Source organism: Aethalodelphis obliquidens, unplaced genomic scaffold (assembly GCF_003676395.1).
Source record: "Aethalodelphis obliquidens isolate GAN/ISIS:26980383/991018 unplaced genomic scaffold, ASM367639v1 scaffold48, whole genome shotgun sequence".
NCBI lineage: Eukaryota > Metazoa > Chordata > Mammalia > Artiodactyla > Delphinidae > Aethalodelphis > Aethalodelphis obliquidens.
The window spans coordinates 14647506-14673544 of NW_020837992.1; the positions used below are offsets into that span (position 1 = coordinate 14647506).

Consider the following 26039-nt stretch of genomic DNA (forward strand, 5'->3'; position numbering starts at 1 on the left):
GCAGGCTGTGTTTCTAGAGGTCAGACCTGTGGTTGGAATGCTGTTCTCTGAGCCTCTCACTAACAAAACACTCTGTGTGTTTCTCGTGTCTTCCAGTTGACCATCCTCCAATGGAACCTTCCCAGTTCGTCTCAGTTGTCCCTAAATATCCAGACAAGATGGGATTCAATGAGGTAGGAAAGGTGTCTGTGTATATGTGCACGTGCACCTGTGCACCTGTGTACATCATGCTTATATGTTTGTATCAGAACACAAGCGTGATCACACGTCTGGGAGCCAGCCAGACCAGCTTGACTGCTGAAAAGAAACCAAGGTCTTGGAAAAGGTTCTCAGTTTTTGTTGTGCCTCAGTTCACTTTTCTTAAAAAAGGAGCATCATGGTAAAAGTAAATTAATGATTGAGTCAGAAAGATGTTACTATTTAGTCATGAAAGTGATATTTTCTAGGAGCAGATATTGCCATATTTTATCAAGCTTCAAGGGTAAGGTAAGGAAGATATATATTTTAGGTATTGGAGGACTTTAACTTTATTCTGAGTAAGTGGAAACCATTCTGGAACATTCTTTGCTTTATTTTCTCTCTGCTGTTTTTCCGTGGGAAAAGATTGGAGGGCAGAGTTTAGAGGACAAAGAAAAAGTGAAAAAAGAAACCTATTCTAAAATTCTCCCTTCAGCAGGCAAGAACTTCATAATAGTGCTCTGAGAGTCATATTTATTATTAAGTTTCAATTGTATAAAGAATGAAGCAGAAATATAAAGAGATGCCTGTCTTAGTAATATGCACAGCAGATACTTGGTGGGACCAGAATTGTGACTCCAAGTCACTGAATCCTTCATGGGTCCCTCATGTCACATAACTGCTGATCAGTGTGCAGGAGCTTGGTGGTCTAGAAGCTAGGACAGTGCCTCAGGAATCCACAAAACTGAGACAGAACTTTTCTGTGAATTTTGGATATGTTATAAGCCAAGCTTTGTGCTGCATGCTCATTGCCACTGATTAATTGAAAGAAAATGCCTTGTTTATCCCCCTGTACTATGTCATACAGGTCCCCAGAGTACAGCCATCTTAAATTGCTGTTGGAACTGGAAATTGGAATTTATTCTATAAAATTTATTTGCAGGCAGACTTCAGGAATGGAAAGGAGTATTTCATGAATATTAAGTGGAAAGGAATTAGCAGCTATTATGCTATTTCCACAGAGGGCAGGATGAGACAAGATGATTTTAAGTGTGGTAGAGAAGAATTAGACTAAAGTGTACATAGTTTTATAAACAATCAGGGCTGCAGAAAAGTTGGACCACCCAGGCACTGAACCCACTTCCACATATTACTACAGCTTTCCTTCCCTGCAGCTCTCACCAGCTCTCAGGTCTCCAGGTAAAAGAACTCAAGGGTCTTTACATATATTCATTTTTCCCTTTATAAACACATTCCAACGAGGATCAAGTCAGAGCAGATACAATGGGACAAAAGCAGGATCTTCTAGCTCTGGTCTTCCATTTAGAAGGACTGGGTCACTCTTAGAAGCCTTCTGGAAAAGGCCAGCTCTGTAAAGGATGCAGATAGGGGGACTCTACTCTCCTGAACCCTGGTAGTCATCTCTGTGTTTGGAACAGAGATAGGATAGTGGAAAAAGGGATTTTCAGGGGCCTTTTCAACCTTCCCAGTACTCTGTGACCTTGTTGGTGGTGTCTGGGCTGCATTCGGCTGTGTGGCTTTTTGTTTGTTTACTATTCACTAAGTATGAGCGAGCCGTCTGTATTTTTCCTTCATGGCTGCAATTTTTATTGCACTTGTCCTGGCAGGTTTGTTATTTACTAAAGTCTTCCCAGACTAGAGGTCTTGGATCTGTGGGGACTTTTTGTTGTATTTCTGTCAATTTTTTGTATTTTGTTTTGTCTTGCTCTCCTGGAGTGACCTCAGGTAGCTCCGTGTGAACACATGAGGAAATGCCCATTCCTTTCCATAGCCATAAAATTGGGAGATGGAACATGGCCCATCACAGTATGATTCTAAACAGGAAGAAAATGAAATATAAATGAACATGACTCATTAAGTTTTAAAATCCCAGGTAACAAGGCAAATACAGTCACCACAGAAATTGTTTTTTAAAAAATAATTGCCCAGTTATAGGGGTAAGACAGGAATAAAGACACAGACCTACTAGAGAACGGACTTGAGGATATGGGGAGGGGGAAGGGTGAGCTGTGACAAAGCGAGAGAGAGGCATGGACATATAGACACTACCAAACGTAAGGTAGATAGCTAGTGGGAAGCAGCCGCATAGCACAGGGAGATCAGCTCGGTGCTTTGTGACCGCCTGGAGGGGTGGGATAGGGAGGGTGGGAGGGAGGGAGACGCAAGAGGGAAGAGATATGGGAACATATGTATATGTATAACTGATTCACTTTGTTATAAAGCAGAAACTAACACACCATTGTAAAACAATTATACCCCAAAAAAAGATGTAAAAACAAACAAAATAATAATAATTGCCCAGTTAGATAAACAACGGAGGTAATGAAATCATGTCGTACCTAATCCACTTTTCTCTGATTCAGATGGGTGATTTCTTCAAAGAGGACATCTTGCTCCCCCATCAGTTCTTTGCCCAGAGCTGTATAAATGGATAGAAGTGAGAATATTTTGTAAGGAAGAGTTGAAATTTTAGTTAATTTAGCTTTTGATCCGATAAAACATATAGCATCTCGATGATTACATTCAGAACGACTGTGTGAACCACAGCTTAACCCCCAGTAAAGTCTGAACTCCAGCCTGCTTGTAAGACATAGTTTCTTCCTTATTCTAGACAGCGTAAAGCAAACTTTATCATAAACCACATATCATAGACATTTTAATCTGTACTGGTCTTGAGAGATGAGGTTGTTCAACTCCCTCTTTTTACAAACAAGGGAACTGGACCCTGGAACATTAAACGTCTTCCTCAAAGTCATCTAGATGGTTCGTTAGGATGAAGCCAATGTCATCCGGCTTATTCCTGGAGGGTTCTCCTTTCCCATGCTATTCAGTATTTCTTACTGGTAGATGAAGTCTCCTTCTTTTGCAGGACTAGTTTAATGTACAAAGTGAGTTTATTACTGCTCGTAGAAAAGAACCTTATTAAAGCACATAGATATCTGTAATAACATTCATGAGCCTTTGGGTACTTATTTGGCTCCTTAAATCTGGGAATAATCAGGCCAGCCTCATTATCTGTGTAACTCCCTGTAGTAGCCTCAGGATATGTGTGTGTTTAGTGCAGTCATTGGGAATTTAGGGGCTAAGGTGAGGGGCTGCAGGAAGACCCAGTCCTCATGTGGGACAATCTGAATGCACATTTTTGGGACTTCATGGACCAGTATGTGTCCCCTCTATAAGGTTTCCCTCAGATCCACGTGATGTGGAAATGATGCCTTTTCCCAAAGGGCTACCACCAAGTGCAGGACCCTTTCTCTCTCTACTTCTTTCAGAAAAATTCTAAGGGAGTTGAAAACTTCTGGTAAAGAAGCTACTCAAATTAAGACCTTGGTAATTCAATTTGGAACCTTTGGAACTAAAAGGAATTTGTTAAGACTAGATTTTTCTTATTCTTTGAATGACTTTAAATTTTTCTACAGTGGATATAAATGATAAGAATAGCTAATATTTTGTACCCAGGTGACAGGACCAGTATTATCTCAGTTTTACAGATGATGAAACTGACGCATAGGAACTGGTCCAAGGCAAACACTTAGTAAACTTAGGTCTGCTGATAAATCTAACCATTTGCCAAACTGCTTCCTACCCTCTTCATCTCATATGTTTTAGGTTTGATTTACCTTTGGCCTCCTGAAGAATAACTTTTTGACCTGATATGAAATATAAACAAATCTTCACCACAGTTTTCCCTGTCTTTTCCAATCCTTATTCCAAAACTTGGTTCATTACATTTACTTTACTTTTCAAATAGCCTAGAAAAAGAGTTGACTCATCTGTGTTTCTTTTCCTGTTTTCTTCCTGCATTAGATTTTCATGATAAACCTGAAGCGTAGAAAGGACAGGCGGGACCGGATGTTACGTACCCTGTACGAGCAGGAGATTGAAGTCAAGATTGTCGAGGCTGTGGATGGAAAGTGAGTCGGGGTTTTTCCTCGAGCCCTTGCAGATGTGGTTGGAGTGGGGATGCACCCTCTCTGACAGAGGTTTAGTCTTGGTGGGAGGAATCTGCACTCATTGCAAGATAGACACGTCTTCACAGTGCAGCCTACTTTGGGAAAACTTTATGACTCATAGCAGCTTATATATGTTAATTTCACCGAGTAGAGCAGAAATCCACTCACCATCCAGTGCTCTCTGGTCTTCATTATGCTGAAGGTTTGCACTGGTTGTGATTTTCCACTGTCTCTGGGGGTTCTTCCAGTGGTTGTGGTGGTTTCCAGCCCTGTAGTGCATTGGAAGGAATGCGATCAGAGTTGCATTCAGAGCCTGATTTAGAGCAAAGCGTCTAACCTTGGGTGACCTGAAGAAAGTAAATGGAAAAAATACATAACAGTCTGTGTCTCCTGTTGCATGAGATGCTTGCCACAGTCTGCCTGGGCTGATCACTTTTCCCAGGAACATGTTAGGAAAGTCACATAGGGTACCCAGTTAGATTCCTTCAAGGGTTTTTGTTATTGATGTTGTTCTGTTTTGCTTTGCTTTGCTTTTTTATTTGACACTGTTATTTCAAGGCATAGATATTTGCAAAACCTGCAGTTCCATGTTATATGTGAATTTGGAATATGAATGGCTCTAAGGAGTATGACTAGAAGCTGTTGTGGAAGTTTTTATGACTCCTTTAGAGAATCTCATCAGTGTTTCTCAAAGTGTGGCCTGGACACCCAAGTCAGAGTGCCTAGGGGCTGGTTAAGAGGGCCAGCTTCCTGAGTCCCCGAGCCGCTGAATTATGATCTGTAGGGAATCTGCATTTAAGAAGTCTCAAGGTGATTCTTTGGTAAGGTTGCCACATAAAATACAGGATACCCAGTTAAATTTGTCTCAAACATTGCACGGGTCTTATTTATACTAAAAAATTACTGTTTATCCAAAATATAAATTTGAACTGGACATTCTGTGTTTTACTTGCTAAATCTGGCAACCCTATTCTTGGATGCACTAGAGTTTGGGAACCACTGTTTCAAATACCTCTAATAGCTCCCATCTCCTTCATAGGCCACACAGACCAAGGAAAACTAGTTGAATTGTGAGAGTTTTTTATATACTCTGGATACAAGCCTCTTGTCACATATATAATTTGCAAATATTTTCTCCCATTTTATGTCATCTTTTCACTTTCATGATGGTGTCCATTGAAACACAAAAGTTTTTAATTTGATGAAGTCCAGTTTATATTTTTGTTGTTGCTTGTGCTTTTGGTGTCGTATCTAAGAATCCATTGTCAAATCCAAAGCCACAAGGACTTGGTTCTGTGTTTTCTTCTAAGAGTTTTATCTTTTATATGTATCTCTTACACATTAGATCTTTGATACATTTTGAGTTAGTTTTTTATATGGTGTAAGGTAGGGGTCCAATTCATTCTTCTGTACATGGTTATCTAGTCCCTGCACCATTTGTTAAAAGACTATTCTTTTCCTTTACTGAATTGTCTTGGCAACCTTGTCAAAAAATAATTAACTTTAACTATAAGGGTTTATTGCTGGATTCTCAATTCTGTTCCACTGATGTGTACACCGGTCCCTATGCCTCACAGTAGCTTCTTATGTAAGGAAGTATGAGTCCTTCAACTTTGTTATTGTTTTTCAAGATTGTTTAGGCTATTCTAGGTCCCTTGGATTTCCATATGAATTTTAGCATTAGCTTGTCATTTTCCACACAAAAAAAGACAGTTTGGATTTTAATAGGAATTGCATTGAAGCTGTAGATCAACTGAGGGGAGAATTTCTATCTCAACGATATGAAGTCTTCTGATTCATGATCATGGGATATCTTTCCATTTATTTAGAGCTTTAATTCTTTGATGTTTTGTAGTTTTTAGTGTGCAAGTCTTGCATTAATTTTGTTAAATTTATTCTTAAGTATTTTACTCTTTTTGATGCTATGGTAAGTGGAATTGTTTCCTTAATTTCATTTTTAGATTGCAAATTGCTAAGTGCATAGAAATACAGTTGATTTTTGTATACTGAGCTTATATCCTACAACCTTGCTGAACTCATTTATTAGTTCTAATAGTGTGTGTGTGTGTGTGTGTGTGTGTGTGTGTGTGTGTATGGTCAGGCCATTCAAGATGGCTCTTCTCTTGCTCTTTGTACATCTGCTTTACCAGCCTCTGCTTCACTCACATGACTATCCAATCCCCTTAATTATAGGGCTTAATCAGTAACTGCCTGCATGTTTGCCCCTGCCCCAGCTGCTGGTTTCCCTGGTAACTGATGAGAAAGCGTGATGTTAATTCCCCCTATAAATGGTAAACTCCTTCTCCCTGGAGTAGCGGAGATTTCTGCGGTGTCCTGCCTGTTGTCTGCCGCACACAGTGGAGTGATGTTCCAGGACTGTTGGCTTCAGACTTGTAAGATCCCCCTGTCCGGTAAACCATTGATGTCTTTGTGGCTGTGTCTGGGCTCTTTCTTCAGTCTCGAGGCTGAATAATTATAAAGCTTGCAGACCTACGGGGTGCAGTTCAACAATTGTCGAGCTAGCCGGGAGGCTGAGGAAACTCCTGTGAGCACCAAAATGTTGGGAAATAAGGACAGGTAACGAAAAGTTGTGGGGGTAATCCTGAGGTGGCTGTCCACTAGCACATGGGGCCCTGTGGCTGCTGTCCTTGATGAATGGGGGCTGTCAAGAGAGCCTGGATGGTCAAATTGGGACCCCAAGGTGTGGTATCCTACCAAGAGTGATGGAGGAGAGGAAGAAGATTGGGACGAGGTCAGAGGTCCCTTGTCCCACAGGATACAGATGGAGAGCAGCTCCTTTCCCCAGACTGGAGGCAACTGACCACCATGAGAGATGTCTTTCTCTTCCATTATATTGATGATGTCCTGTTAACCTCAGAGTCTCTGACCAGTTTAGAAACATCAGCCCCATGCTTATGGCTCATCTGACTGCACAGGGATGGCTAGTGAATACAAACGCTTTGTTTAGTCTGCAACATGTTACAGCAGGTGGAAGACATTACAAAAGGCCTACGGGAGTCCTGGAGCAACACAAAAAACCACTCTGCAGGATCTAGAACAGCCGTGCACGACATACAGGAACCCCATGGACATTGGTGGAGACCAAGGAACCCACTTTACCGGCCATGAAGTTGAGAAATGGGCTGATAAAAGTGACATACACTGGTATTTCCACCTGCCCTGCAACCCCACTGCTGCCAGGCTAATCGAAAGGATAAATGGACGATTTAAACAACAACTGAGATGGGAAACTTGCCCTCTCAAGTTTCCAGGAGGCTAATTCAAGCCCTACAAACTAAAACTGAACATCCCAGGAGCTATCATCCCAGTGCCTACGCCATGTTAACCCTGAGGCAACTAGTCAACACCATCCAAGTTCAGCTGTTGACCACCAACGGACCATTGCCAACTATCGGTCAGGACAATAACTCACTTTTGCCCTTCCACAGGATCTACCCTCAGGGAAACACATTATAAAATGGCCCTGGGACTGGCAGGTAAGTCCCCGGTGGTTTGGATTTGCCGCCCTGTGGGCAGTAGGATTGGAAAGATTTCACCTAGCTTCTACCCGGCCCCACCTGAGACTACTAAGGTAATTAATCAGGACGCCCTACTGGAAAAAGGCACCATTATATTATTCTTGTGCTCTGTTGTTATACCGTCTCTCTGTAATTCAGCAGCAGCTGGGCTGTGGGGACTGAAGGTGGACAGGCTGTATGGTACAGCAGGCCAGGCAAAAAACCACAGGCGAGGGTATGATCTCAGAATGCTGTTACTGCTTATAATTTGCTTAATGGTCATAATCTCCCTGTATTGTGCCTGTTGAAACATCACATTCCATCCCTAGCCTCAGTGGAGGGAATCTGTTTGAGGACTGGGCAAAAACAGTGGCCTTACTGCAAACTGAGTCGGATTACTGGGTCTGCAGTAAGATGCCAGAGAAAGCTGACGTCATTAATGTGACCACGTTGGGGACGACTGCAGACTCTGACCTTCTTCCTGTCCTGCGAGCCAAGCCCCTGGCTTACTCTTGGTACTCCTTAGCTGCTATTGTTTGTGTTGCATTTGTGGTGCTTGTTTGCAGTGCACCTCTGCATACCTGAGCCCAGGGATATCTCAGAAGAGGGGCAGACCAAGACTGTAAGGGTCGTGCAGGGTACTTAGGGGTGGAGTGTATGGTCAGGCCACTCCAGATGGCTGTTCTCTTGCTCTGTGTATATTCTCTGCTTGACCAGTGCCGGCTTCATTCACATGACTATCCAATTATCTTAATTATAGGGCTTAATCAGTAACTTGCCCCCTGCCCCAGCCACTGGTTTCCCTGGTAACTGATGAGCCCACCTGACGTCAATTCCCCCTATAAATGGTAGCCTCTTTCCTCTCCTAGGTAGCAAAGATTGCTGCTGTGTCTTGCCTGTTGTCTGCCATACACGGTGGAGTGTTTCTCCAGGACCTTTCGTTTCAACTTGTAAGATCCCCTGGCCAATAAACCATTGGTGTTGCTGTCTCTGTCTCTGGGCTCTTCCCTCTTTCTTGAGACCAGGCAATTACGAGGCTTGAAGGCCTTCAAGGTGCAGCCCAACAGTGTGTGTTTTCCTTTGGATTTTCTCTATACAAGGCTATGTCATCTGCAAATGTAGATAGTGTTACTTCCTCTTTTCCAACCTGAATATCGTTTTATTTTGTTTACCCAATTAAGTTACCCTGGCTAGATCCTCAAGTACAATGTTGGATAGAAGTGGTAAGAGTGGCCAGCCTTGACTTGTTCCTGATATTAGGGAGAAGCATTCAGTCTTTCACCATTAAATACAATCTTAGCTGTGGAGTTTTCACAGATGGCCTTGATTGGGTTGTGTGTTTTTTATCATGGAAGGGTATTGGTATCTTAGTTTGGGCAGCTGTAACAAGTTACCATAGACCAGGTGGCTCAGATAACATTTATTTCTCGAAATTCCAGAGGCGGGGAAGTCCTAGAGAAGGGTGCCAGCATGGCTGGATTACAGTGAGAGACCCCTTCCTGGTCTGTAGGTGGCTATCCTCTTGTGGCTTCATACAGCAAAGAGAGGAGAGAAAGCAAGCTCTGTGTCTCTTCTTATAAGGGCACTAATCTCATTTATGAGCATTGCACCCTCATGACCTAAGGCCCCACCTCCTAATAACATCAACATGTGAACTTGGGGGGAATATAAACATTTAATCCATATACAGTTGGATTTTTGTCAAGTTTTATGTCTATTGAGATGATCATGTGATTTTTGTCTGTTAATAATTAACAGACAAACATCACATGACTTTTTTTCACATGTTAAACGAACCTTGCAATTCTGGGATAAATCCCACTTGTCAGGATGTATAATGCCTTTTATGTGATGCTGGATTCTGTTTACTTGTATTTTCTTGAGGATTTTTCTATTTATAGTAATAAGGGATATTGGTCTGTAGTCTTCTTGTGATGGCTTTTTCTGGTTTTGGTATCAAGATAATACTTCATAGAATGAGTTGGGAGGTGCTCCCTCTTCTATTTTTGGTAAGAGTTTATGAAAGATTGGTGTTAATTCTTTAAATGTTTGGCAGAATTCTTTAGTGAAGCTCTCTGGTTCTGGACTGTATTGTGGGACATTTTGTTTTTCTAATTCAACCTCTTTACTTTGTTATAGGTATATTTAGAATTTCTATTTCTTGAGTCAGTTTGTATCTTTCTAGCAATGTGTCCATTTTATTCAGGCTATCTAATTTGTTGGTGTATAATTGTTCATAGTATTTTCTTATCCTCTTTACTTCCATAAGGTCAGTAGGGATTGCCCCCTCTTTCTTTCTTCATTTTAATAATTTGAGTTTACTCTCTTTTATTTGGCTAAAGGATTATCAATTTTGTTCTTTCCAGAGAACCAACTTTTGGTCTTATTTTTTCTCTATTTTTCTATTCTCTATTTCATTTATTTCCACTTTAGTCTTTGTTTCCTTCCTTTTGCTTGCTTTGGGTTTACTTTGCTCTTTTTCTAGTTTCTTAAAATGGAAAAGCAGATTATTTGAGATTTTTTTTTTTTTTTAATCATAGGTGTTTGTAGCTGTAACTAGCCCTCTAAGTACTACATTAGGTGCATCCTGTAAGCCTTGGTATACTATGTTTTCATTTTGATTTGTCTCAAAATATTTTCTCACTTCCTTTGTGGTTTCTTTAACTCATTGGCTTGTTAAGGGGTGTGTTGTTTAATTTCATATATTTGAATTTTCCAAGTTCCTATCAATTTTTAATTTCATCATGATTGTGGGACATATTTTATATGATTTCAGTCATCGTTTTAAGTGTACTGAGGCTTTATGGTCTGTATAGTCTTTATGGTCTAACATATGGTCTTAGAGAATGTTACACGTACAGTTGAAGAATGTGTATTTTGCTGCTTCTGGGTAGAGTGTTCTATAAATGTTAGGTCTAATTGGTTCTGTTTCCTGGCTAGTTCTATACATTACTGAAAATGGGGTATTAAAGTCTCCCACTATTTTTGAATTTTCTGTTTCTCCTTTTAGTTAGGTCAGTTTGTTTCATGTTTTTGGTCTATTGTAAGATGCATATGTATTTATAATTATATCTTCCTGATGGATTGACTCTTACCATTATAAAATATTCTGCTTTGGTAATTTTGTCTAAATTTTTTTGTCAGATATTACAGCAGTATAGCTCCTCCAGCTCTCTTGTGGTTGCTGTTTACATGGTATATCTTTCTCTATCCTTTTACTTTAGACCTATTTGCCTTTGAATCTAAAGTCTGTCTCTTGTAGATAGCACATAGTTGGATGTCTTTCTAAAAACTCATTCTGCTAAGCTCTGTCTTTGATTACAGGGTTTAATCCATTCACATTTAATGTGATTACTGATAAGGTAGGATTTACACCTGCTGTTTTCTATCTGTTTTCGATACATCTTATGTCTTATTTGTTCCTCTATGCCTCCATTCTTATGAGGCATAAGAATGTCCATTCTTTTATGTTTAAAAGATATTTTCTACTTTAACATTTTAATTCCTTTGTTTCTTTTCCTATATGTATTTTTAGTTATTTTCTCAGTGATTGCCCTGAGGATTACAATTAACATCTTAATTTATAGCAATCTAGTTCATATTAATACCAACTTCCTAGAAGAATACAGGGGGGAACAAACTCCTTGACACCGGCTTAGGTGATGATTTTTTGGATTTGACACCAAAAGCAAAGGTGACAACAACAAAAAATTAAACAAGTAGGACTGTATCAAACTAAAAAGCTTCTGCACAGCAGAGGAAACCATCAAAATAAAGAGGCAGGCTACCAAATGGGAGAAAATATTTGCAAGTCATATATCTGATAAGGGTTTAACTTTCAAAATATATAAAGAACTCATACAACTCAACAGCAAAAAAAAAAAAAGTCTGATTTAAAAATGGGAAGAGGATCTGGATAGAGATTTTTCCAAAGAACACATACAGAAAACCAACAGGTATTGATACATGAAAAGTTGAGCAACATCACTCATCATTAGGGAAATGCAAATCAAAACCATGAGATCTCCCCTCCCACTTATTGGACTGTTATCAAATAGACAAGAAATAACAAGTATTGGGAAAGATGTGGAGAAATCAGTGCAGCCACTGTGGAAAACATATGTTCTTCAAAAAAATAAACTACCATGTGATCCAGCAATTCCACTTCTGGGTATTTATCCAAAGGAAATTTAAAAACTAACTCAAAGATATATGCACCCCCATGTTCATTTCAGCAATATTTATAATAGTCAAGACATGGAAGTAACATAGTGTTTGACAGTAGATGAATGGATAAAGAAAATATGTATGTATCTATACAATGGAATATTATTTGGCCATGAAAAAGAAGGAAGTCATGCCATTTGTGACATCATGGATGGACCTTGAGGGCATTGTGCTAAGTGAAATAAGTCAGAGAAATACAAATATGATATCACTTATATGTGGAATCTAAAAGCACACAAAACAAAACTTATAGAGAACAGATTCATTGCCACAGGTGGGATTGGGAGGTGAATGAAATAGGTTAAGAGGTAAAATGTATAAACTTTTTAATAAAATAAGTCATGAGATATACAATGTGGTGACTACAGTTAATAATACTGTATGGCATACTTGAAAGTTGCTAAGGATAAATCTTAAGTTCTCATCACAAGAAAAAGTTGTAGCTATGTAGTGATGAATGCTATCTATACTTATCATGGGATCATTTTACAAAATATTGAATCCTTATGTACACCTGAAACTAATGTTATATGTCAACTAAACCTCAATAAAAAAAAATACCAACTTAACTTCAATACTATATAAAAACTTAGCTACTATATAGCTTCATTCCTTCCCCGTTCCTTTGTTCTATTGTTACACAAATTATTTCTTTATACATTATTTGCTCTTATTGCTTTATGCAGCTATAATTTAAATCAGATAAGGGGAAAGTTATAAACAAAAGAACACTTACATTATTTGTATTTATTGATACCTATGCAGTTATATTTACCAGTGCTTTTCTTTCTTTATGTGGATTTGAGTTATTGTCTAGTTTCCTTTCATGTCAGCCTAAGGGATTCCCTTTAGTATTTCTTGTAGAGCAGATCTACTAGTGACACTCTTTTTGTTTATCTGGGAATATCTTAATTTTTCCATTTTTGAAGGCTGTCTTGACTAGATATAGAATTCTTGGTTGACAGTCTCTTTCAGTCAGCACTTTGAATATATCAATCTTCTGCCTCCTGGCTTCCACGGTTTCTGATGAGAATCAGCTATTAATCTTACTGAGAATACTTTGTATGTAGTGAGTCACTTCTCTCTTGCTTACAAGATTCTCTCTGCACTTTTATCTTTAATCTTTTTTTATGTCCAAAGGAAAGATGTACACATACACACAATTTCTCTTCTGATTCCTTCCTGTCCTCATCCCTTCCAGTGTTTAATAGTATTTAAGCTTTCTGTTAGCCACTCTCCTTCACTAGGAAAATACCTTTTCAAAGTTGTCAATAGTGATGACACTTAAGAACTGTGTCGGGCATTGCGAGGGGTATATCAAGTATAAGACTCTTTCTTGTCCTCACAAAGCTCATAATGCTACCACAACACATTAACCCTGAGGAGCTTGTAAGGAATAATGGGAAACATGAGGAGTCCTTCTCAGTGTGCAGAAAGGCTCCGGGGAATATGCAGAACTCTTCCTTCTGGCTTCTGTGGTGGGGGCCTCTCAACCTGTTAATTTTGGGGCATGTTCTGTCTTGCAGGGCACTCAACACAAGCCAGCTGAAGGCCCTGAATATTGAAATGCTGCCAGGATATCGAGATCCCTACTCCTCCAGGCCTCTAACTAGGGGTGAAATTGGCTGCTTCCTTAGCCACTACTCTGTCTGGAAAGAGGTAAATAACGCTTCATTTCAATGTGCAGTTCTTTAATGAGGAGGAGGGAGAGTGGGACCTTGTAGGTGAACTCGGGCCAGATATAAAGTGAACCCATAACTGTTCTGGGAGTGTGCTTGGAAGCTGTCATTGCCTTATGTCTCCCTCTGACACAAGGCCAGTGACAAACAAGGAAGGGTAGCCTTGGTGCCACTTGGGATGATGATAGGGGAAGACACCCACGTTCTGGGGACCCCACGCCTAGTGATGCATCCTCATCCTCAGTAGGAATGCCTTGTGTTTATCTAGCATGTCATCATTTATCAAGTGACTCAGTATAAGAAATCACCCGGAAGTCATGTGAGATGGGTTAGGAGAGATGGGCCCATTTTACCCAAGAGAAAATAGTTATCTTGTTCAGGCAAGAAGGGGCAGAGCCAGGACTTGAACCCCTGTCTTACAGATCAGACATTGATAGGGGTGGTATTAAAGTGTGGGGTTCTTAGTTAAGGGTCAGTTCCCACAAGAAAAGAGAGTCCCCAAAGAAGGTCCTCTTGAAAGGGCCTTCTCCCTTTTAATGATCCAGTCTATGCCTATCTTTTTTTGTTCAAGAAACTTTGTTTTATAGATAAACTTTAAATTTTATAGGAAAAAATATGTAGATCATAAGATACTGGCCAACGACATTTTACAAATTAAATAATACAGCCAGGTTAACCAGCACCTACATCAAGAAACTGGTTACCAGCACCCCAGAAGCACAGCCCTTCTCTGCATTTTTTCCTAGCCATCAGTTCCCCAAGGGTGACCACTTCCTGACTTCTAACAGCACAGAATAATTTTGTCTACATTTTTCCTTTTATTATGTGTACACACCGTATGGTTCCATTCAATCTCTCAACATTACCTTTGTGAGATTCACCCATAACTTTGCATTTAACTGTAGATCATTTACACTCATTGCTGTAAATACACCACAGTTTATTTATCCATTTTACTGTTGATGGACTTTGGCTTAGATTCCAGTTATGAGCTACTACATGTTGTGCTACTATACTTTTGACTTTTTGATACCTATTTTTTATTAGATAAATAAGTATCAACTTTTCATAAGGTATCTTCCCACTGGCCTTTACAGGTAATTGACCGAGAGCTGGAGAAGACTCTCGTTATTGAGGATGATGTGCGTTTTGAACATCAGTTTAAGAAGAAGCTCATGAAGCTGATGGATGATATTGATCGAGTCCAGCTGGATTGGGAACTGATGTGAGTGACAAGATGACAAGCTGTTCAAAGAGTACTGAGAGGCTTTCAGTTCTTTCCAAGGGGCAGAGAGCCCCAGCTCGTAGGAGATGCAGCTCAAGCTTCCATTTACCTGGTTTTCTCTCCATAAATGTTCCCAGAAACAAGAAGTGAGTAGGGGATAACCATTAGATTTTGCATCTCTATGCTCCTCAGGGTGAGAAAGAAACTTTGGGAGATTCTTTGAGACCTGGAGTCTACCTGCAGATCAGGGGCCTTCAGACTGAGTGTTCACCTGGGAACACAGCAGAAATCCACTCATGAACCAGTGTGGTACATGGAGGGAGTATGTAGAGGGAGGACCCATTCAAGGGCAACGTTCCTGTGTCACACTTGAGCCTCAGCTCCCAGGAGAACAGGTTTCCTCTGTAGCCTCTGATGGTGTGGGAGGTTTGGAAGGTCAGTGGGAGAGCTCCTGTTGGGGAGGGAAGCTGTGCAAACAGGGAGAACACTGAAGTTGGGCTTAGTGGAGGCTCAGAGGCTGTCTTAGAAAAACCAGGCTCATCAAGGGAGTACTGGCTCCAAACTGACAATTTAGTTAATGCTCGTTGCCTGCTACCTCTGGGAATTGAGCTCTCTCTTTTTCTTTTTATGCTAAGATGACACTTTTTACTTCCCTCCAATGAGGCAGAAAGTTCCCACGCATTATGTTCACTTCCCAGCTGTGTGTCAAAGGCAGTTTCATCAAATCAGAGGCTGTTCCTTTGGAGCAGCTGCAGCAGACAAGCTGTCCCTGCTCCTCCCATCCTTGGAGGGAAACTTAACTATGGGCCCGGGTGGAATACTTGTTCTCTTAGAAAATGTACCATTCTGAGCTCAAAAGAAACCCAGTAATGGCTCAAGTAACCTGTGGGAAATAGACCCAGGACTATGTAATAAAGAGACTGGCACCCTGTCATGTGATTAGATTCTGCACTGTCTCTTCAGATCATTGTTCCTAAAATCCTCCAGAAGTCCCCGCACCTCAGCCTTTCTGAATCTATGGCTCTGTAGCCTGTGGTTAAGGCCCCACAGGCATGGAGCCCGAAAGCTATTTTATGCTTACATGACATGTGCAAAGGTGATTTTCACTTAAGCCTTGGAACCACAGAGGACTGGACTTGGGCAGTCTAAGGCTTAGAGGTGACATACATCCCAGTTCACTTCCAATTTGGTTGATGCGTTTCTCAGGACAAAGTACCAACAGATCCAAGAAAGAAAAGTTATTGTCCTGGTAAGGCTACAGGAAAAAAAGATGTTTCCTAAATTTCCCGGACTGATCAAGTCAAAATATTTCATTGAAATCTATTATGTAATCATAAAGAATTAGTGGTTTCAAATTTTTCACATCTCATTTTCTGAAATGAATAAAGCAAATGTTATTTGAACTCAAAACATGAAACCAGATAGACTGTCTGTGACTGCAGTATTAAGTTTCTCCAGAAAAAGAAAATAGTAAGTGGGAGGAATAGAACAAGCCATTGAAATCATCTAGGGCAGCATGTCAGTAGAAATATAATGTGAAAAACATCATTTAAAGTTTTCTAGTAATCATATTAAAAAGATAAAAATAGGTGAAATTAACTTTAATAATACATTTTATTGAATCCAACATATCAAATATTATTTTAACATATAATCAATATTTTAAATGTATTAATAAGATAGTCTATATTCTTTTTTCATACTGTCTTCAAAATCCAGTATGTATTTCATGCATATAACACATCTTAATACAGCTGCTAAATTTTCAACTGTTGAAGTAAACTGTAGTCCTACTGAAATAATACATTTTATCTAACAGAAAATATTATTTTACACATCTTCGATTTTTTAATTACAATTTGAGTCTAGTAAAATTAATAAATTGAGCACAAACTCAGTTCCTCAGTCACTCTGGCCACATCTCAAGCGCTCAGTAGGATTTTCTCTTCCACTTGGTACATGAGAGAAATTCAGGCTCTTTGCTCTGAAGAGACATTGGCTGAGAGACAGGTATATTTGTCCTCAGAAGAACTGAAGGTGAACATAGACTTATTCTACAAATCCTAGGATGTTTCAATAAGTGGGATCCCTTGAATGTTGAAAGAGATAGCTTTAGGGCAAAATAGAGCAAGTCAGCTTTACCTAGCAGGTAGGAAGCCGGACCTCCTCAACTTGGTCCAGGCAAGTGGGAACAACTAGGCTCCAGACAAAAGTAATGGATCACAGATGCATGAGTAGACTAGGGAAGGTAGGAATGGCTGAGGGTACATCCTGTGTTGCAGGAGTTGTTCATGGAAGACAGGACCCAGGAGGAAGCATAGGCAGAGCTGGGTGAGAGGGAGAAAGCCAGGCAGGTGTTGTCATTCATTCTCCCCTGGAGGAAACCCCCTTGGGGCTACTCTTGGCTTCCTAGGTCTTTTACTGTGGACTGTATCTTTCCCAAAGCATTTTCTGTCTTGTGTTTACCACCAGAATTTGGAGAACTGTGCAGAAAATATCAAGTCCCCAGGCTGAAACTCTGGTGACTTGAAAGCAAACTCAGGATTCTCACATCTGGCCTTTGTTGTCCCCTTCCAACCACTATAAACACAGCTAGAAATCCTATACCATCTTTGGGAAATGATCTGAAAGACGTTTTTTGTCTGAAATGTTTTTTATTTTTATTTTATATTGGAGTATAATGGACTTACAATGTTGTGTTAGTTTCATGTGTATAGCAAAGTGATTAAGTTATAATTTTCAGATTCTTTTCCCATATATGTTATTACAAAATATTGAGTATATTTATTTCCCTGCGCTATACAGTAGGTCCTTGCTGATTATCTATTTTATATATAGTAGTGTGTGTGTGTTAATCCCAACTTCCTAATTTATCCCTCCCCTCCACCTTACCCTTTTGGTAACCATAAGTTTGTTTTCTAAGTCTGTGAGTCTGTTTCTATTTTGTAAATAAGTTCGTTTGTATCATGTTTTGGGATTCCACATATAAGTGACATCATACGATATTTGTCTTTCTCTGTCTTAGTTCACTTACTATGATAATCTCTAGGTCCATCCATGTGGCTGCAAATGGCATTATTTCATTCTTTTTTTATGACTGAGTAATATTACATTGTGTATGTGTACCACATCTTCTTTATCCATTCCTTTGTCAATGGACATTTAGGTTGCTTCCATGTCTTGGCTATTGTAAATAGTGCTGCTCTGAACATTGGCTGCATGTACATTTTTGAATTACGGTTTTCTCCAGATTATATGCCCAGGAATGGGGTTGCTAGATCATATGTAGTTCTATTTTTAGATTTTTAAGTAACCTCCATGCTGTTCTCCATAGTGGTTGTACCAATTTACATTCCCACCAACAGTGTAGAAGGGTTCCCTTTTCTCCCCACCCTCTTTAGCATTTATTGTTTGTAGACATTTTGATGATGGACATTCTGACCAGTGTCAGTTGATACCTTATTGTAGTTTTGATTTGCATTTCTCTAATAATTAGTGATGTTGAGCAACTTTTCACGTGCTTTTGGCCACCTGTGTGTATTTTTTAGAGAAATGTCTATTTAGATCTTCTGCCCATTTTTTGATTGGGTGGTTTGTTTTTTGATATTGAGCTGCATGAGCTGTTTGTATATTTTGGAGATTAATCCCTTGTAGTTCACATCATTTGCAAATATTTTCTCCCATTCTGTACATTGTCTTTTTATTTTGTTTATGGTTTCCTTCACTGTGCAAAAGTTTCTAAGTTTAACTAGGTCCCGTGTGTCTATTTTTGTCTTTATTTTCATTACTTTAGGAGGTGGAACCAAAGAGACATTGCTATGATTTATGTCCAAAAGTGTTCTGCCTGTTTTCCTCCGTTTTATAGTATCCGGTCTTACATTTAGGTCTTTAATACATTTTGAGTTTATTTTTGTGTATGGTATTAGAGAAGGTTCTAGTTTCATTCTTTAACATGTGGCTGTCCAGTTTTCCCAGCACCACTTATGGAAGGGACATCTTTTCTCCATGGTATATTCTTGCCTGCTTTGTTGTAGATTAATTGACCATAGGTGTGTGGGTTTATTTCTGGGCTTTCTGTCCTGTTCCATTGATCTATATGTCTGTCTTTGTGCCAGTAGCATACTTTATAGTATAGCTGGAAGTCAGGGAGCCTGATCCCTCCAGCTCCGTTTTTCTTTCTCAAGATTGCTTTGGCTATTTAGGGTCTTTTGTGTTTCCATACAAATTTTAAGATTTTTTATTCTAAATCTGTAAAACATGCCATTGGTAATTTGATAGGGATTGCATTAAATCTGAAAATTGCCTTGGGTAGTATAGTCATTTTGACAGTATTGCTTCTTCCAATCCAAGAACATGGTATATCTTGTCATCTTTGATTTCTTTCATCAGTGTCTTAAGTTTTTGGAGTTACAGGTCTTTTGCATTCCTAGGTAGGTTTATTTCTAGGTATTTTATTCTTCTTGAGGCGATGGTAAATGGGATTGTAACCTTAATTTCTCTTTCTGACCTTCTGTTGTTAGTGTATAGAAATGAAACAGATTTCTGTGTATTAATTTTGTATCCTGTCACTATACAGAATTCACTGATGAGCTCTAGTAGTTTTCTGGTAACATCTTTAGGGTTTTCTATGTATAGAGTCATGTCATCTGCAAACAGTGACAGTTTTTTTTTTACTTCTGCTTTTCCAATTCGGATTCCTTTTATTTCTTTTACTTCTCTGATTGCTGTGGAGGACTTCCAAAACTATGTTGAATAAAAGTGGCAAGAGTGAAAATCCTTGTCTTGTTCCTGATCTTAGAGGAAATGTTTTCAGCTTTTCACCATTAAGTATGATGTTAGCTGTGAGCTTGTCATATATAGCCCTTATTATGTTGAGGTAGGTTCCCTCTATGCCCACTTTCTGGAGAGTTTTTATCATAAATGGATGTGGAATTTTATCAAAAGCTTTTTCTGCATCTATTGAGATGATCATAATGGTTTTTATTCTTCAGTTTGTGAATGTGGTGTATCACACTGATTTGTGGATACTGAAAAATCCTTGTATCCCTGGGATAAATCCCGCTCGATCATGGTATATGATCCTGTTAATGTCTTGTTGGATTTTGTTTGCTAATATTTTGTTGAGGATTTTTGTGTCTATGTTCATCAGTGATAATTGGCTTGTAATTTTCTTTTTTTGTAGTATACTTGTCTGGTTTTGGTATTGGGGTGATGGTGGCCTCATAGAATGAGTTTGGGAGTGTTCCTTCCTTTGCAATTTTTGGAACAGTTTCAGAAGGTGTTAACTCTTCTCTAAATATTTGATAGAATTCGCCTGTGAAGCCGTCTGGTCTGGGATTTTTGTTTGGGAGTTTTTAAATCACAGTTTCAATTTCAGTACTTGTGATTGGTCTGTTCATATTTTCTATTTCTTCCTGGTTTAGTCTTAGGAGATTGTACCTTTCTAAGAATTTGTCCATTTCTTCTAGGCTGTCCATTTTATTGGCATATAGTTGATAGTAGTAGTCTCTTGTGATCCTTTGTATTTCTGTGGAGTTGGTTGTAACTTTTCCTTTTTCATTTCTGATTTTATTGATTTGAGCCCTCTCCCTTTTTTTTCTTGTTGAGTCTGGCTGACGTTTTATCAATTTTATCTTTTCAAGGAACCAGCTTTTAGTTTCATTTACCTTTTCTATTGTTTTCTTTGTCTCTATTTCATTTATTTCTGCTCTGAGGTTTATGATTTCTTTCCTTCTACTAACTTTGGGCTTTGTTTGTTCTTCTTTCTCTAGTTGCTTTAGGTGTAATGTTAGGTTGTTTGAGATTTCTCTTGTTTCCTGAGGTAGGGTTGTATTGCTATAAACTTCCCTCTTAGGACTGCTTTTTCTTCATCTCATAGGTTTTCGATCAATGCGTTTTCATTTTCATTTGTCTCTAGGTATTTTTTGATTTCCTCTTTGATTTCTTCAGTGATCTATTGGTTGCTTAGTAGCACATTGTTTAGCCTCCATGCGTTGTGTGTTTTGTTTTGTTTTATTTTTTTCTTGAAGTTGATTTCTAATCTCATAGCATTGTGGTCAGAAGAGATGCTTGATATGATTTCAATTTTCTTAAATTTACTGAGGCTTGCTTTGTGGCACAGCATGTGATCTATCCTGAAGAATGTTCCATGTGCACGTGAAAAGAATGTGTATTCTGCTTTAGGACAGAATGCTCTATAAATATCAATTAAGTCTATCTGGTCTATTGTGTCATTTAAGGCCTGTGTTCCTTACTGATTTTCTGTGTGGGTGATCTGTCCATCGATGTAAGTGGAGTGTTAGAGTCCCCCACAATTATTGTGTTACTATTGATTTCTCCTTTTATGGCTGTTAGCATTTGCCTTATGTATTGAGGTGTTCCTATGTTGGGTGCATATATATTTACAATTGTTATATCTTCTTCTTGGATTGATCCCTTGATCATTATGTAGTGTCCTTCTTTGTCTCCTGTAATAGTCTTTATTTTAAAGTCTATTTTTTCTGATATGAGAATTGCTACTCCAGCTCTCTTGATTTCCATTTGCATGGAATATCTTTTTCCAGCCCCTCACTTTCAGTCTGTATGTGTCCCTAGGTCTGAAGTGGGTTTCCTGTAGACAGCATATATATGGGTCTTGTTTTCGTATCCATTCAGCCCATCTATGTCTTTTGGTTGGAGCATTTAATCCGTGTACATTTAAGGTAATTATATGTATGTTCTTGTTGCCAGTTTGTTAATTGTTTTGGATTTGTTTTTGTAGGTCTTCGTTCTTTCCTCTTTTGTTCTCTTGTGATTTGATGACTATCTTTAGTGTTTTATTTGGATTCCTTTTTCTTTTTTTTTTTCCAAAAGGATGAGAATGTGGTTACATGTGTACATTTCCAAAGCCGGCTTCAGTTTGCAGCTTTTGCCTGGGGCTCAGGCAGGGATGATGCAACTGCAGGGGAAGCTGAGGGAAGCCTCAAACCCAATGGCAGGTGGCATCCGTTTGGAGCGAAGGCAGCTGCAGATTTTGCATCCTAGGCCACTGATAGCCATGGCCCTGAGGTCCCTTCCCTTACCCACTTGCTGCCCCAGGTTCAGATGCTCAGCCTCTGTGCTCTTCCTCCTGCTCCCAGCTGGGCTGCCTCATGAGAGCTGGCCCTTAAGGGGGCCAACACCTGGCCCCAGACCTTCTTCTCCCCATCTCCCAGCATTACCTACTTATCCCTACCCATGCACAGAGCACTGCAAACTTTTCTCTACTATGTGGAATATCAATGACTTTAAATGACATTTATTAGACAGGACTTTAATGTCCAGGGATATCTGTAATGGTGAGGTTTCAGACACTGGAAAGGTCAATGAGAATGCTCACCAGAATGGAAAATCCTCAAGGTTATCACCACAGCATCCCTACCAACTGGGTGTTCCATTGGTGTTGAATACCTCCAGTGATGGAGAACTCACTGCTTTACAAGCAGATCCTTTCCTTCTTGATAGTTTTTTTTTTCATTTTAACATCTTTATTGGAGTATAATTGCTTTACAATGGTGTGTTAGTTTCAGCTTCACAACTAAATGAATCAGTTATATATATACATATGTTCCCATATCTCTTCCCTCTTGCGTCTCCCTCCCTCCCACCCTCCCTATCCCACTCCTCCAGGCGGTCACAGAGCACCAAGCTGATCTCCCCGTGCTATGCGGCTGCTTCCCACTAGCTATCTACCTTACGTTTGGTAGTGTATATATGTCCATGCCACTCTCTCGCTTTGTCACCGTTTACCCTTCCCCCTCCCCATAGCCTCAAGTCCATTCTCTAGTAAGTCTGTGTCTTTATTCCTGTTTCACCCCTAACTTTTTCATGACATTTTTTTTCTTAAATTCCATATATATGTGTTAACATACGGTATTTGTCTTTCTCTTTCTGACTTACTTCACTCTGTATGACAGACTCTAGGTCTATCCACCTCATTACAAATAGCTCAATTTCGTTTCTTTTTATGGTTGAGTAATATTCCATTGTATATATGTGCCACATCTTCTTTATCCATTCATCTGATGTTGGACACTTAGATTGTTTCCATCTCTGGGCTATTGTAAATAGAGCTGCAATGAACATTTTGGTACATGACTCTTTTTGAATTATGGTTTTCTCAGGGTATATGTCCAGTAGTGGGATTGCTGGGTCATATGGTAGTTCTATTTGTAGTTTTTTAAGGAACCTCCATACTGTTCTCCACAGAGGCTGTATCAATTTACATTCCCACCAACAGTGTAAGAGGGTTCCCTTTTCTCCACACCCTCTCCAGCATTTATTGTTTCTAGATTTTTTGATGATGGCCATTCTGACTGGTGTGAGATGATATCTCATTGTAGTTTTGATTTGCATTTCTCTAATGATTAGTGATGTTGAGCATTCTTTCATGTGTTTGTTGGCACTCTGTATATCTTCTTTGGAGAAATGTCTATTTAGGTCTTCTGCCCATTTTTGGATTGGGTTTTTTTTGTTGTTGTTATTAAGCTGCACAAGCTGCTTATAAATTTTGGAGATTAATCCTTTGTCAGTTGCTTCATTTGCAAATATTTTCTCCCATTCTGAGGGTTGTCTTTTGGTCTTCTTTATGGTTTCCTTTGCTGTGCAAAAGCTTTTAAGTTTCATTAGGTCCCATTTGTTTACTTTTGTTTTTATTTCCATTTCTCTAGGAGGTGGGTCAAAAAGGACCTTGCCGTGATGTATGTCATAGAGTGTCCTGCCTATGTTTTTCTCTAAGAGTTTGATAGTTTCTGGCCTTACATTTAGGTCTTTAATCCATTTTGAGCTTATTTTTGTGTATGGTATTAGGGAGTGATCTAATCTCATACTTCTACATGTAGCTGTCCAGTTTTCCCAGCACCACTTATTGAATAGGCTGTCCTTTCTTCACTGTACATTCCTGCCTCCTATGTCAAAGATAAGGTGACCATATGTGCGTGGGTTTATCTCTGGGCTTTCTATCCTGTTCCATTGATCTATATTACTGTTTTTGTGCCAGTACCATACTGTCTTGATTACTGTAGCTTTGTAGTATAGTCTGAAGTCAGAAAGCCTGATTCCTCCAGCTCCGTTTTTCGTTCTCAAGATTGCTTTGGCTATTCGGGATCTTTTGTGTTTCCATACAAATTGCAAAATTTTTTGTTCTAGTTCTGTGAAAAATGCCAGTGGTAGTTTGATAGGGATTGTATTGAATCTGTAGATTGCTTTGGGTAGTAGAGTCATTTTCAAAATCTTGATTCTTCCAATCCAAGAACATGGTATATCTTTCCATCTATTTGTATCATCTTTAATTTCTTTCATCAGTGTCTTATAATTTTCTGCATACAGGTCTTTTGTCTCCTTAGGTAGGTTTATTCCTAAATATTTTATTCTTTTTGTTGTAATGGTAAATGGGAGTGTTTTCCTGATTTCACTTTCAGATTTTTCATCATTAGTGTATAGGAGTACCAGAGATTTCTGTGCATTAATTTTGTATCCTGCTACTTTACCAAATTCATTGATTAGCTCTAGTAGTTTTCTGGTAGCATCTTTAGGATTCTCTATGTATAGAATCATGTCATCTGCGAAGAGTGACAGCTTTACTTCTTTTCCGAATTGGATTCCTTTTATTTCCTTTTCTTTTCTGATTGCTGTGGCTAAAACTTCCAAAACTATGTTGAATAAGAGTGGTGAGAGTGGGCAACCTTGTCTTGTTCCTGATCTTAGTGGAAATGCTTTCAGTTTTTCACCATTGAGGACGATGTTGGCTGTGGGTTTGTCATATATGGCCTTTATTATGTTGAGGAAAGTTCCCTCTATGCCTACTTTCTGCAGGGTTTTTTATCATAAATGGGTGTTGAATTTTGTCAAAAGCTTTCTCTGCATCTATTGAGATGATCATATGGTTTTTCTCCTTCAATTTGTTAATATGGTGTATCACGTTGATTGATTTGTGTATATTGAAGAATCCTTGCATTCCTGGAATAAACCCCACTTGATCATGGTGTATGATCCGTTTAATGTGCTGTTGGATTCTGTTTGCTAGTATTTTGTTGAGGATTTTTGCATCTATGTTCATCAGTGATATTGGCCTGTAGTTTTCTTTCTTTGTGACATCCTTGTCTGGTTTTGGTATCAGGGTGATGGTGGCCTCGTAGAATGAGTTGGGGAGTGTTCCTCCCTCTGCTATATTTTGGAAGAGTTTGAGAAGGATAGGTGATAGCTCTTCTCTAAATGTTTGATAGAATTCGCCTGTGAAGCCATCTGGTCCTGGGCTTTTGCTTGTTGGAAGATTTTTAATCACAGTTTCAATTTCAGTGCTTGTGATTCGTCTGTTCATCTCTTCTATTTCTTCCTGATTCAGTCTTGGCAGGTTGTGCATTTCTAAGAATTTGTCCATTTCTTCCAGGTTGTCCATTTTATTGGCATAGAGTTGCTTGTAGTAATCTCTCATAATCTTTTGTATTTCTGCAGTGTCAGTTGTTACTTCTCCTTTTTCGTTTCTAATTCTATTGATTTGAGTCTTCTCCCTTTTTTTCTTGATGAGTCTGGCTAATGGTTTATCAATTTTGTTTATCCTTTCAAAGAACCAGCTTTTAGTTTTATTGATCTTTGCTATCGTTTCCTTCATTTCTTTTTCATTTATTTCTGATCTGATTTTTATGATTTCTTTCCTTCTGCTAACTTTGGGGTTTTTTTGTTCTTCTTTCTCTAATTGCTTTAGGTGCAAGGTTAGGTTGTTTATTCGAGATGTTTCCTGTTTCTTAAGGTAGGATTGTATTGCTATAAACTTCCCTCTTAGAACTGCTTTTGCTGCATCCCATAGATTTTGAGTCGTCGTGTTTTCATTGTCATTTGTTTCTAGGTATTTTTTGATTTCCTCTTTGATTTCTTCAGTGATCACTTTGTTATTAAGTAGTGTATTGTTTAGCCTCCATGTGTTTGTATTTTTTACAGATCTTTTCCTGTAATTGATATCTAGCCTCATAGCGTTGTGGTCGGAAGAGATACTTGATACAATTTCAATTTTCTTAAATTTACCAAGGCTTGATTTGTGACCCAAGATATGATCTCTCCTGGAGAATGTTGCATGAGCACTTGAGAAAAATGTGTATTCTGTTGTTTTTGGATGGAATGTCCTATAAATATCAATTAAGTCCATCTTGTTTAATGTATCATTTAAAGCTTGTGTTTCCTTATTTATTTTCATTTTGGATGATCTGTCCATTGGTGAAAGTGGGGT

General features: G+C 39.0%; 1 protein-coding gene across 1 annotated transcript in view; it reads left to right on the forward strand.

The window, feature by feature from the left end:
- The window catches only part of COLGALT2 (collagen beta(1-O)galactosyltransferase 2), a 148132-nt gene that overhangs the window by 100337 nt on the left and 21756 nt on the right, over positions 1-26039 (forward strand). Inside the window, exons 7-10 of the mRNA XM_027083049.1 lie at positions 97-173; positions 4006-4112; positions 13423-13555; positions 14673-14800. Of these exons, the coding sequence (XP_026938850.1) occupies positions 97-173; positions 4006-4112; positions 13423-13555; positions 14673-14800 (445 nt within the window). The remainder of the gene's footprint in view (positions 1-96; positions 174-4005; positions 4113-13422; positions 13556-14672; positions 14801-26039) is intronic.